This window comes from Bidens hawaiensis, unplaced genomic scaffold (genome assembly GCF_021521415.1).
Source record: "Bidens hawaiensis isolate Kalapana, Puna unplaced genomic scaffold, B.hawaiensis_p1.1 tig00025093_1, whole genome shotgun sequence".
Lineage (NCBI taxonomy): Eukaryota > Viridiplantae > Streptophyta > Magnoliopsida > Asterales > Asteraceae > Bidens > Bidens hawaiensis.
Window position 1 is genome coordinate 145209 of NW_027493991.1, and position 14517 is coordinate 159725.

At 35.6% G+C, this 14517-nt stretch overlaps 1 protein-coding gene across 1 annotated transcript; it reads left to right on the forward strand.

Annotated features, from left to right (window-relative positions):
• Positions 1-8519: 8519 nt before the first annotated feature.
• Positions 8520-11176, forward strand: LOC143570834 (altered inheritance of mitochondria protein 32-like). Its single transcript, XM_077056378.1, has 5 exons — positions 8520-8690; positions 8779-8864; positions 9912-10217; positions 10319-10402; positions 10513-11176. The coding sequence occupies exons 1-5, from the start codon at positions 8520-8522 to the stop codon at positions 10811-10813; spliced, it is 948 nt and encodes a 315-aa protein (XP_076912493.1). The 3' UTR covers positions 10814-11176.
• The last annotated feature ends 3341 nt before the right edge of the window (positions 11177-14517 follow it).

The window sequence follows — 14517 nt, forward strand, 5'->3', positions numbered from 1 at the left end:
AAAAAAAATTGACAAGATTAAAACCCTTAATTAAAGGTAAGTGAATTTTAGTTTTTCGAAAAAAATATACAAGCGATTTTTTTTAATGACCAATTCGGATCACTGATAGATCACTAATCCATCTGTTTATCTCCGTCTACCGTTAGGAGCAAAGCCGTTCATAAGTTAGAAAACTCCCGACCGAACTTGAGCCCTTACTTTTTTTCTCAAGTAGTACTTAAACTAGAGGTGGCAATATAAGTGGATTGGGTTGGATTTGGGTGATGGGTTAGGATGGGTTTGGGTCAGGATGGGTATAAGTCAGGATGGATTTTTAAAATAGAGGGTTAGGATGGGTATAGTTCAAGATGGGTAAAGTTAATTCATCTTGACCCAAGTAAAGGTTAAAATACAAAGGGTTTCAAAAGCCCTCAAAAAAATATTCAAAAAATTTAATAAAAAATTAATAACTCAAAATATAAATCAAAAACGCAAAATGTAAAATAACTAAAATGTCTTCGCCATTGTCCTCGATTCATTAAAAAAAAAACTCGGTATTGTCTCGGTTTAGGCTCGGGTTTTTTTTCAGTTCATTTTTGCTTTTTTTCGTTTTGGTATCAATTCGGTTTCAATGTTTTCAGTTGTTGTTCGGTTTCGATTTTTCGGCTTCATTCGGTTTAGGATGGATATAGGTCAAGATGGATAAAGTTAACCCCTATCTTGAACTAAGTAAAGGTTAAAATACAAAGGATTCAAAATCCCTCAAAAAAAATATTCAAAAAAATTAATAAAAAAACAATAACTCAAAATATAAATTGAAAACGCAAAAAGTAAAATAACTAAAATGTTTCCCCCGTCTTCCTCGTTCATTAAAAAAAAACTCGGTTTTGTCTCGGTTCAGGTTTGGTTTTTTCAGTTTTTTTTCCACTTCGGTTTTGCTTTTTTTCATTTCGGTCGGTTTCGGTATATGTTCGGTTTCGACGATTTCGGTTTCGATTTCTCGGTTTCTATTCGGTTCCGTGGGTTTTGTTTGAAATAAAATTGGATAAAGCTTGCTTTAGCCCATTCTAACCCATAAACAAACCCATTCTAACCTATAACCAAAATTCACTAGCGTTTTTCTAACTCATCTTGACCTTCTTGCAAAATTCTTTTGATCCATCCTGACCCACTCATTTTTAAAAGTTATCCAAATTAACACAAAACAACCCAAATAGGTTTGTTTTGCCACCCTTAAGTTAAACCCATTACCTCAATTTTTTTAAAGTTGAGTTCTTTACTCTTACCATATTATTGAACTAGAAAAGTAATGAAAACATATAATAAAGTTGAAGTTAAAAAAATAATAATAATAACAGAAAAAAGGCTAGGATTTTTATTATGAGGTTCCATAGAGACCTGTGGTTCTGTTCTTGTGGCGGAGAATTATTAGACAGACGCCGTGTGTGTATCTGCTTCTTGTTCCTGATGGCAATGGCGTCTCAGATCACCGCATTCCGTAAGGTTAGACATTACCTTATTATCATCACCAGTTCTTGTATAACTAACTAACTAACTAACGATATTTGTGTAGGCAGAGATGAATATGAATATGAATATGATGATCGTATGCAGGAAGAAGGAGAAAGGACGAGACCAAAACCAATACCCCTATAAAGTCATCGAAATTACTCCTCCTCCCAGAAACCTTGGCATTCGCTGCTTCCCTTCTGTATGCATCCAATTTATCACACAGACCTGTTAGTAAGACACAGGTTTTAAACACGTTGACCTGTTTAAGACATGTTTAAATTTAGGGCCGTCATAATAGGAACCGGTTTAGACACGATAAGACCTGTTTAGCAAAAAAGTACGCTATGTAATTTTATACATTTTTAAAAATAATTGAAATTAAGACTGTTTCTCTTTCTTGGTACATATAACACATAACTGTCATGCTCAAACCACTAAAGCCAATTGTTAAAAGAGTCGTTTTCATTTTTGATACTTGTGTTAATCGCGTCGTCTCAGACATGTTAAACACGTTAAGACACGAACTTACAGCCCTATTTAAATTTGTGTCCTAACAGGTTAAAGATTTGTTAACCTGTTAGTAACCTTTGTAGTTTTTTAATTTAAAAAATAAATAAATATGCATTCATAAAGTCCTAAACCTAAAGTCATACTTACATATGATATTTTACTCATGCCCTGCCAGAACCCTATTATATTATAATGGATATTATGATTTGTTTCTATGGTTTTTTGTTTCAAGTATGTTATGGATTTGTGGTTTTTTGTTTCAAATATGTTATTGGATTATGTATTAATTAAGACTTTTATGCTCGTTTTGTAAATTTATGTTTCATTACACATGTATTATTCATTGTGTCTTTAAGCATGTCCTTAGCAGGTCTTAACCTGTTACTAAACAGGTTTGTGTTCCTGTTTGGTAAAAATGGCACGATTAGTTATCGAGTCATGTTCGTGTTTAGTACCACATGTCATCGTGTCGTGCCTTATCATGTCGTGTCCAGCATGTTATGACAACCCTATCCCTATGCTCAATGTACAACCAGAAGCTAGAAAAGAGTGAGTCTAGGGGTGCAAACGACCCGAGCCCGAGCTCGACTAGGCTCGGGCTTGGCTCGTTTACTATTTATCAATTATTTTTTATATAATTATAATTATTTTTATATTTTTTTCTATTATAATTTTATGTATAAAATAATATATATATATATATATTATTTAGTTATTTTTATTTAATTTTCATAACATTATATATATTGATCAATAATTATTAAATATATATTTTAAAAAATTATATAAACGGCATGCTCGTTTAGGCTCGCGAGCCGACTCGATCTCGATAACTGAAGCTCGGGCTCGGGCTCGATTAAGCTCGGCTCAGTCAAGCTTTTTAACGAGCCGATCTCGAGTAGCTCGCGAGCAGCTCGGCTCGTTTGCACCCCTAAGAGTGACGTTATTTGCTAACTTGAGTTCTTGTTTGATTTGTTGATAACATTGATGGGAATTACATCTTCTTTCCCAATATTTTCTTTATATTTTAGTTATCTATTTTTATTAATATTCCATTATGATATTATGTTAATTTCATTTATTTGCATACACATTATATGATGCAGAACTTGCAGTGTGGAGATGGTGTGACGATCGAAGGTCAGAACTACACGATCTCAGCAGTGACACATAGATATCAGCTCCGCAAAGGTAAATACGAACCTAGCTAGAAGAGGCTCGATGTCCTTTCCACCGGAAGATACATACTCAATTTATATTTGGAAAACCTATTAGAACAGTCTTAAAAAGAAAAAAAAATGTTTGTAAAATTCTAGTTTGAGAGTCCAGTTAAGTAGTATGAAGCAATGTACAAGTTTGACCATGAACAAGATGCTATCTTATTATTACTACATGTTTGATCACCTTTTGTTCTCTTAGTTTACAGTCAAAACTTCTGTTGCAAAGAAACACACTCCTTGACAAGTTGGGTTTTTTATAACATAAATTAAAGCATGATTATTCTATGTACTTGTTTGCTGATTAGCCAAATTTTTGGTCCGACTCCTACTATTTTGGATCAATATTCTTTTTAGGTATATGGGTTTTTATTAATCTCAATTATCGTTTTTTGGTCGCTGTCGGTCCCAACTAATGACTTGGCTACTGACGGTCCCAACTTTTAACGTATTTGTTCTCAACGGTCCGCAACTTTTAACGAATCACCGTTAGTGGCAGGTCGCCGGAAAAGCGTTTTTGGCCGGAATACTTAACATTTTTGTCTCAAACATCCTTGCAACTTTGCATCGGGCCTTTAGGAACCTTTTTCTAGTAATATCCCTAATTATTGAGGTCGCCGAAACCCTAGAGCCATCGTCGGAATCGGTTGGTGGTGCTCAAGTGGTGGTGGTTGGTTGGTGGTGAGTCAATTGGTGGTGGTGGCGGTGTTCGGGTGGTGTTTTCTGGGAAAAAATATGACTTTTTCGACAAAAAAAACGTTTTTTCAATGACCCGCAACTAAAGGTGTTAGGATTCCGTTAGTCGCGGACCATTGGGAACAAATACATTAAAATTTGGGACCGTCTACAGCCAATTCGTTAGTTGGGACTAACAGCGACCAAAAGAAGATAGTTGTGATTAATAAAAAACCAATATGCCTTCTTTTTAATTAACCTGTTTGAAAAAAAAAATTTGTACATGTGTGTCAATAGTTGACGGGTTTTCGTTGGATTGTAATAACCTAAATATCACCCCTCGTATTTTTATTTGTGTCAAAAACATCAGCCCTAACCAACAGACACTTAAAATCGTGTAACCCAAATTTGACATGTTTACTCATTCATCTAAACTATCAAAATGGATTGACGGGTAGTAATCAAGTTATAAGCGTGTTAATTGAGCTGGTGTGTTGTAAAGAATGGCTTAAAACAAATCGCAAGCGGTTTAGTAGGTTGACTTGCTTCATTAAAACGGGTCAACTTGAATGTGACATGTTTATATATTGAACGTGACATGTTTATATGAGTTATGACAACCAACACCAAATTATTTAACGTTTTGTGTCGAAAATTGTCACCCTATACATGCGAGTAATTTGAATATTTTTTATAATCATCATTTGTCTCGCACATCAGCTTGAAAGATTTTTCCAAAGATTCATTTTTCAACTTAATCGACGAATTGTTAATCAATCACTGAAAAAGCCACGCTTCGTTTTTGGCTTTCGTTAACTATATCGACATCAGCACTTGGTGGAGTATGGGGTGGGGCATGGGCGGTGATGGTGTTCTTGATCCGGGTAGATGAGATGAGAGGGAGGGAGAAAATACCCCAAAAGAAAAAAAAAAATAACTTTTGAACTAAAGTGACAATCTTGGCAATCTTGGCTAAATCGTATGAACAAAAAATAAATTAAACTAAATTTTATTAAGTCAATGCACTTTACTCTTTAATGAACATTAATCATGATTAGTTTTTATATAAGAGGATGCCCTATTAATATACACCAGTAATATTATACACACATTTGGTGACGTCATCATACGACTTGCATGACACGACAAAAATGACCACAGGGAGCCATCTGACTTCATCAGCTGTCATGTTAGCCACTTCCGTGCCCGTGTACCAAATCATATGAGTTATATAGCGCGGCACCAGTGGTGGAGCCACATACAATTCACCGGGTTTGGCCGAACCCGGTCAATTTTCCGTTTTATATATAATCTATAGGTACGATTTAGCGAGCGAACCCATTATTTTTCGGCGATCGAACCAGATATCATTTTTATAAAAATATTCGAACCCATCGATTCCGATTCCGATTCAGAAAAATTGAGTTAAATAATTTTTTAGAAATGAATATATTTTTATAAAATATAAAAAGTTTTTAAAAAACTATAAAATTAGTAACAAACATTATAAATGGGCCAAAGTAACCCATATATGATATATAGATTATAAAAGAAGCCCGTTATTATTAACAGAATGGGTTAATAAGCCCAACCAATTAACATTAAACATAATATTTAAATAAAAATTAAATAGAAAAAAAAAAGCCATAAACAACAACCAACCTATTTCTTTTCTACTGACGAGGTCCAAACTATCGCCTCCTTCGCAGTTCGGGCCCGAAAACAATGACGATATACTTTTGTTATGATAGTGATATTGCGTGTTATTTATTTGGCTGAATGACTGACCCGACCCATCTAGGTTGAAAACTTTTGACGCTGGAAAACAATCAAGCACTAAAAAATCCTGAACCCATAGAAAAAGAATTTCTAGCTCCGTCACTGACGGTACCAACTTTTACATCCCTTATAAAACATTAAAACGTTAGGGCTCATATGATACATCAGTCTGATAGAACTGTTATACGATCTTGTATCATCATACAACCAATATGACAATTGACAAGTATTGTCCTCGTAACGTGTCACTTGTGTTTCTTTAGATTTAGACGCGTTCATATAGTATTTATTATTCACTGTAATTACTTAATGAAATGATTGTATGGAATATTCAAAGCGGCGAGGTTCATGTCATACGAGTTCAAAAATCATGTTGCTTGCACGTTTTGATATCATTTTTGTATGATTTGAATATGGAATAATAAAAAACAAATTCCTTTTTAAAGCAAGTGCTTATTTTCTTTTAACTAACTAACAAAATTACAAAAACTTCTCATTAACCATCAAACGGTATAGCAAAATACTAACCCAGTCAGACACAACCAACTATCAAATGAATTTACATCAAAAAGTTACAACCAAAACATACACGTAAAGACCACGAAAAAAAAAAGAAAAACAAATTGCAAAATGACCAACTTACAAATCAAAAGTGCACCATGTCTTCCAAGTTATCGACCCCAAGTTGGATCTACCCGGATCCATAGGTAACCCAAGGCTTTTTATGTTTCCCATCACACTACTAAGTTGCACAGGCTTTCCAAATATCGTATCATTCCTTGCCCTCTATAAACACCAAATTATAGTTAAACAAATCACGTGAAATGCTTTTGCCTTACACTTTGGAAATCTTATAAACTTATACATCTCCAAAGTATTGCGAGGACTAAGCAAGACTGTCTAATAGAATGTTATTCTTTTAAATACTTAGAAAAATACATTTTAAAATATAAATGTCTATTTATGAATATTTAAATTAGTCTTACAAATCGTAACTAGATATCTGAACATTCAATTTTATTATAATGACTAACACAAGTGTACAACATTTAATAAATTAAACTTTGTTAAAACATGTATTATCTTTGTCCCAATAATGCTACTTTTTGTCTTAGAATTTTTGCATTTACGTTTAATGGAAATGCAATTTATTTTAAGTTTTATATCTTCCCTTGTTTTATTGATAGCTAGAAATTAATAGTGAAAGTGCTAATATTATTTTAAACATTGACTATGTTTACTTAAGTACAATATTTTAAGAAATTGGGTTATCCACGTACGTGTCGGGCATGATCCAAAACATGAACATTTTATAGAGAACAAAACACACGTCACATCATGTATAAATCGATACATTAGGTCATCAGCCAAATTATACCTCATATATATATAAATTTGTACCCAAGCGTCCATTATCATATCATACAATCAAAATTTACATCTTTTAGGCATTAAAACATGATCCCATAGCATGAAATCAAATAAATACTTTACGGTTTGATTTGGTTTCAGTTATGCAATGACATTAGAAAAGTTTAAAATTGCCTTTAAAATATTAAGAATAGAGGTGCAAAAAACCCGAATCGAGTTTTTTCATACCTGACTTTTTAATACCCGAACCTTACCCGACCTTATCCGTAAGGTACGGATAGGCTATGCATTTCAATACCAAAACCCGTACTCGAGCCAGACCAGATTTGTACTTGATAATATCCAAAAACCGGAACTGGTTCCATACCCGGAACCGGGTTTTTCCAATACCGGAAACCGTTTTCAAATACCCGATCTATACCCGAAAATTACCTGAATATAACCCCAAAAATACCCTTAAAAAGTGCAACCCTTAAAAATCCAATCTATATCTGGAAAGCACCCGGAAAAAACCCAAACATAGGGCTTTTTTAATACCTCGAGATAGGGTAATTAAATACCCGGTTTTAGAATACTATGTTCTATACCCGACCCGAACCTGATGCATAGGTTATGGTTAACACCCATGCCCGAATCCGACCCGATATTGCCAATGCCCGATTTTCCAATACCCGGTTCCATACCCGAACCGGGTATTTAAGAAACCCGATTTGTGCACCTCTCATTAAGAATGTGGGTAGTTTGAGTTTGGGAATAAACCAATAATAACATACTTTTCATCATCATCATCGTACTTAGTATATCCCATCAATAGCAAAACTATGGTAAGGTATGAGGAGGGTAAGATGTAGACAACCTTACCTCTACTCCATAGGAAGAGAGAGGCTGCTTCCAGCGAGACCCCCCGGCTCAATAGTGGTTTCGCATCAAGCCTTAGACATAGAGCACATAACACTCAACCATCAGGACCCCAGCAGATTGGTGCATGTACCATTGTCTTTCGGCTATCAATGCCACCACATGATGTCTGCTTAACCTTTCGCCACTTTAAATGCTATTTTCATGAAATTAATAAAATAACGTCAAAATTAGTGCAATTTCACTTTTACCCAACCAAGAACCCACACATATATACATTATATGCGCGCATCGAAAACATGTTGTTAATAACATACTTTGGATCTTATTAAAACTTCAACCCAAACCTACCCAATATCCAACCTTATTATAGACTTTGACCGGTTTTAAACTTTTAAAACCCATTTTTTAATCTTTTATCCTTTTCAAAAAGCAACATCAGCGAGTTTATTCTTTAAAAAAGAAAAGCAAAATATCTATTAAACACAGCCGTTCAATACTTCAATCTTATTATATCTCTCACTCTCTCTCTCCTCTATTTTCCGATCACCGTCGTTGCCATTTCCGGCATGGCCGCCACATCGGAGAACGGCACCAGTGACATCTCCACCGTCGTAGATGTACACCGAGAACCTCTCCGGATCCGTTAACCCGTACGGACGTCACGTTTTCCTCTGCTACAAGTCTCACAACGACTGGCCTGCTCGCGTTGAGTCGTCCGAATCGGATCCGCTTCCGAAGCGTCTCGCTGGAGCTATTAAGGACCGTAAGAACGATATCGCTGTTAAGGTTAGCTTACGGCTCACTGTTTGTTTACTGTTAAATGTTAATTAGCGAGTTTATGATTATGAGATTGTTGATGACGTGGCGTTTGTAGACTTTGTTGACGATCTGTGAGAGTAGTGATGGTACTGGTTTATCGGATGGTGATGTGTTGATTTTTCCGGATCTGATTAAGTACAGGTATACTGACTTTTGCTAGGGTTTTATAATTATTATGTATGTGCTTTTTATTTGTTGCTGTTCGATTTGATTTACGAGCTGTCGTTTTACTCGAGTTTAAAGCGAAACGAGACTTGGTGTTATGTGCGAATTCGTTACAAGTATTTGACCCAACACGTTTAGTTAGTATGAAAGGTTTAATATAGTGAAATTTGTTAGGTTGGATATATAGAGATATTTTAGTTAGCATATAATTTGTTCTTTAAGTTTGGCATTTAGTTGTGATTTGTTCTGCTTCTATTTCCATACATATGATTCATATGTATGTGTAATCGGACGTGTATTTGAAGTTTGATCTGCGTTTTTTATTTGTTACTATTCGATTCGATTCACTAGCTGTTGATTTCTAGTTTTAAAGCAAAATGATACTCGATGTCATGTGCAAATCATTATGAGTGTTTTACCTAACACGTTTGGTTAGTATGTAACGGTATGTAACAGTTCTGATATAGAGAGACCATAGTTATTAGAATATAATTTGTTCGTTAAGTTTGACATTTAGTTGTGATTTGTTCCGCTTCTATTTCCATATATATGATTCATATGTATGTGTAATCGGAAGTGTATTTGAAGTTTGATCTGCTTTTTTTATTTGTTACTATTAGATTTGATTCACTAGCTGTTGATTTCTAGTTTTAAAGCAAAATGATGCTCGATGTCATGTGCAAATCTTTATGAGTGTTTACGTTTAGAAAAGTGAAATCTTAGATCGGATATTTGGTGATATTGTTCTGATGTAGAGATACTTTAGTTAGCATATTTGTTTCACTGCTATTTCTTTACCTAATATCCACGAGTGTAATACGATATTAATGATAAAATCCGTGAATGTTACTGGAATTAGTAGCTTTTCGAACGGATTTACGCATCATATTTTACTGGATTTTTTCTTACAATAACTAGGGACGTCGTTGTATTATATAATCTTGTAAAGCATTACCAAAATGCACTTCAGAATGTGGTAATTTCATTATCAGGTTAGTTGTTTACTGATTTTGTTGATTAAAGGGGCTTGGAAGAATCAAACATTGACAGTTTTGTGGAGGATGTGCTTGTGAATGGCAAACCATGGTCTTTAGGAACAGAGGAAACAGTGACCGGTTCGTATGTGTTTGTGTGCGCTCACAACAGTCGAGATAAAAGGTGTGGTGTTTGTGGACCGGTTTTGATTGAGAAGTTCAATGAGGAGATTGGAGTGAGAGGATTGAAGGATGAGGTGTTTGTGAGTGCTTGTTCACATGTTGGGGGCCACAAGTATGCCGGGAACCTGATTATATATAGCAAGGTTCAGGATGGGAAAGTTTCTGGACACTGGTAAGATGACTTGTTACCATAGTAATAGTATTATGTTCTCTCTTATTTTCTTTAATAATATGCGTTATTCTTTAATAATATGCGTTATTCATGTATTGTAGGTATGGTTACGTTACTCCAAATGATGTGGCCAAATTGCTTGACCAACATATCAAGAAGGGTGAGGTCATAGAAAGGATTTGGAGGTACCATTATTTTTTCCTTTTTAATCATTATTTATAACCTAAATCGACTCATTTTGCATTATTGTTTAACATTAAATCACCATGATGAAACTCGATACAATAAACTGCAGGGGTGAAATGGGTGCTCCCCCTGTTGAGAAAGGCGACAAGGTAGTTGAACCGACACTTGCGAATGGAAATATTGTGAAGGAGAACACAAAAGAGGAGAAGGAAAACACTGGAGGCTGTTGTCAAGGTGCTAATGGATTTTCATGCTGCAGAGATGATAATTCAGGTGCGAAAAAGTCAACTTTCAGGTTTGACTTCTTCACGAGAAAATGGGAGCAACACGAAGTTTTTACAGCTGCTGCTGTGGTTGGAGCGGTGGCAACTGTGGCCGTGGCGTATAGCCTTTATAAAAGGTCACGGTGAGTTTTGCTCTTGTGGTAACTCGGGTCCGTTTTACTTGGCCTTTTTTACGGTATTATTACAAACTTAAAACAAAGTGTTTCACGTGGCAAAGATATTGTCAAGTATCGTTTTCACTATATATGAACCTACTTAGATTTGAAGGTATACGAACGTAGTATTCGGTATATTGCCCTGTTTGTAAGGGTAGAAAGTAGCATGACTATGGTGTTTAGATGATCTTATTGGTTAGTTTTTGTTCTGAACCTCCTGGTACCATGTTTAGTATGCGGCAAGTGAGATGAATAAATGGTACTTATGTGATCTAAGGGGGTTTACAGGATGTCGATGCATGTTATTATATCATATGACCTTGTACTTTCTATGCTAGTGTTGTGTTTTTCTTTTACATGTTTTCGTCTCATTTTGAGTTCATTTTAAAAATATCTGTGCTATGATATGGATCTGGTTATACTCAACTTTTAATTCTGAGCGTCAATGATATTCAGTTATTCGATGAGTTTGAACCGAGCTAGCTTCGTGGATTTGAGCCTATAACAATACGAGTACTTGATTTGGTATTTTCTGCTGAAACAGAAATTGAGCTCGTTTTTGGCTAGGTTTTGGTCGTTTTTTAAGGTAAGGTGATTTTGATGTTTTCCCCAGTTTTAATTGAAAGTTTTAACAACTGCTATATCAAATATACAGTCTAACAATATACCGTCTTAAAATACCAATGATGCTGTTTCGATTAGCAATCAAATGGCTTAAGAACAAAATGATTTAACGATTCGAACCGAATGATTCGGTTAACAAGCATAAAGCTTACAATCTCTTAATTAAAAATAATCAACTACTTCAACAGAAGACCAAACAACCCTATATAAATAAAAATAAACATTGGGCCGGGTCAACTTAATAGACCAGGTGTTCTGCATCAACCAATATATAAATTAATTTATTCCGGCCAACGAGTGAGTTACTCTGAGCTAAATCAGCTTGAGTTCTTATACGAGAATGACTTATTCCTGGTTAAATCAGATTGAGTGTTTGGACGAGTGTAGAGTTGAACAAATTGGTTCTAGGCTCAAATTGGGTTTTATCCCCTCTTGTTTGGGTTGAGCACGGTTTTCTAAGAAGAAAGGACCGGGTCTTAGGCTACCAGTTGTGGGGCTTCTACAAGAGTGACAAAAGTGATGTGGCGTGGTAATGAGGCGTTAAGGCCTGGGTGATAAACAAGAACATGGTAACGGGGTTTTAACAAGGAAATGATGGGGCCTAAATGCTTTAAGAAGGAAATGATGAGTCTTTATATCATGGTAATGGGATTTTAAACCACAACGTGGGGTTAAAGAGATGTCTTAGTTAAAGCCTCATTGCCACATAGGCAATGAGGCTTTAACTTGACATGGCTACTTATCATGTACTTGTATTGATTTGACCGTCGGAGTGTCCGCCTCTCAAAACTGCATGGCTCAGGAAGACAACATATGACAACACTCAAAATGTCATGGCTCAGGAAGACAACATATGGCACGCCACTCCTTCGCATCGGAGTAGTCTCTTTGCTATTTCTCATTCTCTAATCTATTGTGGATATTTATGTAAAACTTGGTGCAATACCAACTTGAAGGACCCGAATGGTTAATGCGAAAAGTATAAGGGTGGTACGGAAGATCTCAAGGGGCGGTTTGGTGGAGATCAAAAGTTCATGGACCAAGTTGAATAACTTGGTGTCATAATTATCTTTTAATTATTATTAAATAAATTAGAAGTCTAGTATGATTATGTTTCATAGTTTGAGTAGGATTAGAATTGTGGGTGTTATATAAACCCATCAAAAGGTTTTTTTAGTGTGGTAGAAAGTATTTTGTTCTTGTTTCTTATTAATGAAAAGAGTCATATAAACGTTTAATGTAATATCGTCTTTGGTGTTCTTGATTCACTTGTCTAAGGTTTAACAAGTGGTATCAAAGCCTAACGATTCAGGCTCGTGTTTCCGAACGGTGGTGGCAAGTCTTGATTGAAGTAGCAGTTTCCAATCAAAGGCATAAGAGGCCAAGAATCCAATCACAGGTTCCTTGTTACAAACAGAAGTACACGGTCAGAAGGAGAGTTGCGGGAGTCGTTGTCGTTGAACCCAGCCGTAGTCGTTTGTGTTCGATTGAATTAAAGCAAACAAGTAAAGTTCTTGTTTTTGTCTTTTGTGAATTAATATACATTGGTTGTGTTTTGCAATTAAGGTCCACTACCATCACCCATCTTTGGGATTTGTGTTGAGTTTTTCCACAAATAATTGAAGATCCTGTTTGAAACCTCCAATTAGCCGTCATCACAAGAATTATTATAAGTTACAATTGTGAATTATTTTTACATCGCAAGAGAAAGAATTCGGAAGTTCGAAAAGGGTTAGTGTTTTCTTTTTGTTGCTCGATTGAAGCAACTGATAAGAAAAGTGTTTTATTATTGTGTGGAAAGAATTAGTTACATTCTTTTTGGTTGGGAATCGTGATTAGAAGAAAAGTCAAAAACACAAATTATTATGTTTTCTGTGTCCACGTGAATTAACCTACATCATCATTCTTTCAACAAATTTTGGTGCACACAATTAGAGGTTAGCGTGAGTTTCCGGTGGTAACAAAGGAACCGATCAAAGAATCTGAAACGATGGCAGATGGTAGGAGGAATTAAGAAGTTGAATCAAAGCAGCTACAAACAATGGTCTGACATGTATTAAATCTTATCTTTAAGGTCAAGATCTTTGACAGGTAATGAACGGTACCGAGATGAGACAACCCGCGAACGATATTAACGGTAATATCGGGAAGTGGCAGGTGAAAGCGGGTCGGGCGATGTTTATCATCAAGACAACGGTGGATAATGATGTTCTTGATCACATTCAAGAACTTGAATACCCAAAGCAAGCGTGGGATACGCTGGAGACCTTATTCACAAAGAAGAACGATGCTCGATTGCAACTAGTCGAAGGTGAGTTGATGACGATTTCCCAAGGAGATCTGTCAAAAATATGAAGTGCTTTTGTTGTGCCATTTCTAGTCATTTATACATTTATATCTTTTTTGCCTAACACTTTGTTTTTTCTTGTTTTGGGTTTTTTACCATGGGCTTGGAGCTTGGACTCTTGGAGGCTGTTTAGAATTATTGGGCTCATGGTCTTTCAAGTCCTACATGGAAGCAGACAAAATATATTATCAAGAGAAAGAAGATAAGGTTCAATTCACACAGCCGCTGTTCTTCTCTGGCTATCGCTCTTTCTAAGTCTCAACCCAAATTAGGGCTTCTCTTTTATCTGCTACTTTCTGAGATACTCAGTTGATATAGTGCAGAATATTACTCATAGTTTGTTCTTCTCTGATTCAAGTTGTTTCAGAAATCTTTTATTGTAACGAGTTGAGGTTAATAAAAGGCAATATTACTAGTTTTGTGACATGGTACCAGAGCTCTGAGTCTCTGATCCGTCGCTCTTCCGCTTGGATCTGTTTATGGTGTATTTGGGTTCTCAGATTTGAAACCCTAACGGCGTTCTGGGCTTTTTTTCATGATCTGGTTTACGTTTGAAGACGGTTTCTCTCATTATTTGCTGGCGGCACGTAACCCTAAGTGAAGGTTACGGCTGTTCTATTATTGCGGTGTTTTTTGGTGAGATTGTTCCTTTACTCCTTGCTTTTTACTTCTTACTTATTCTTGCATTTATGCATAATTTGGTT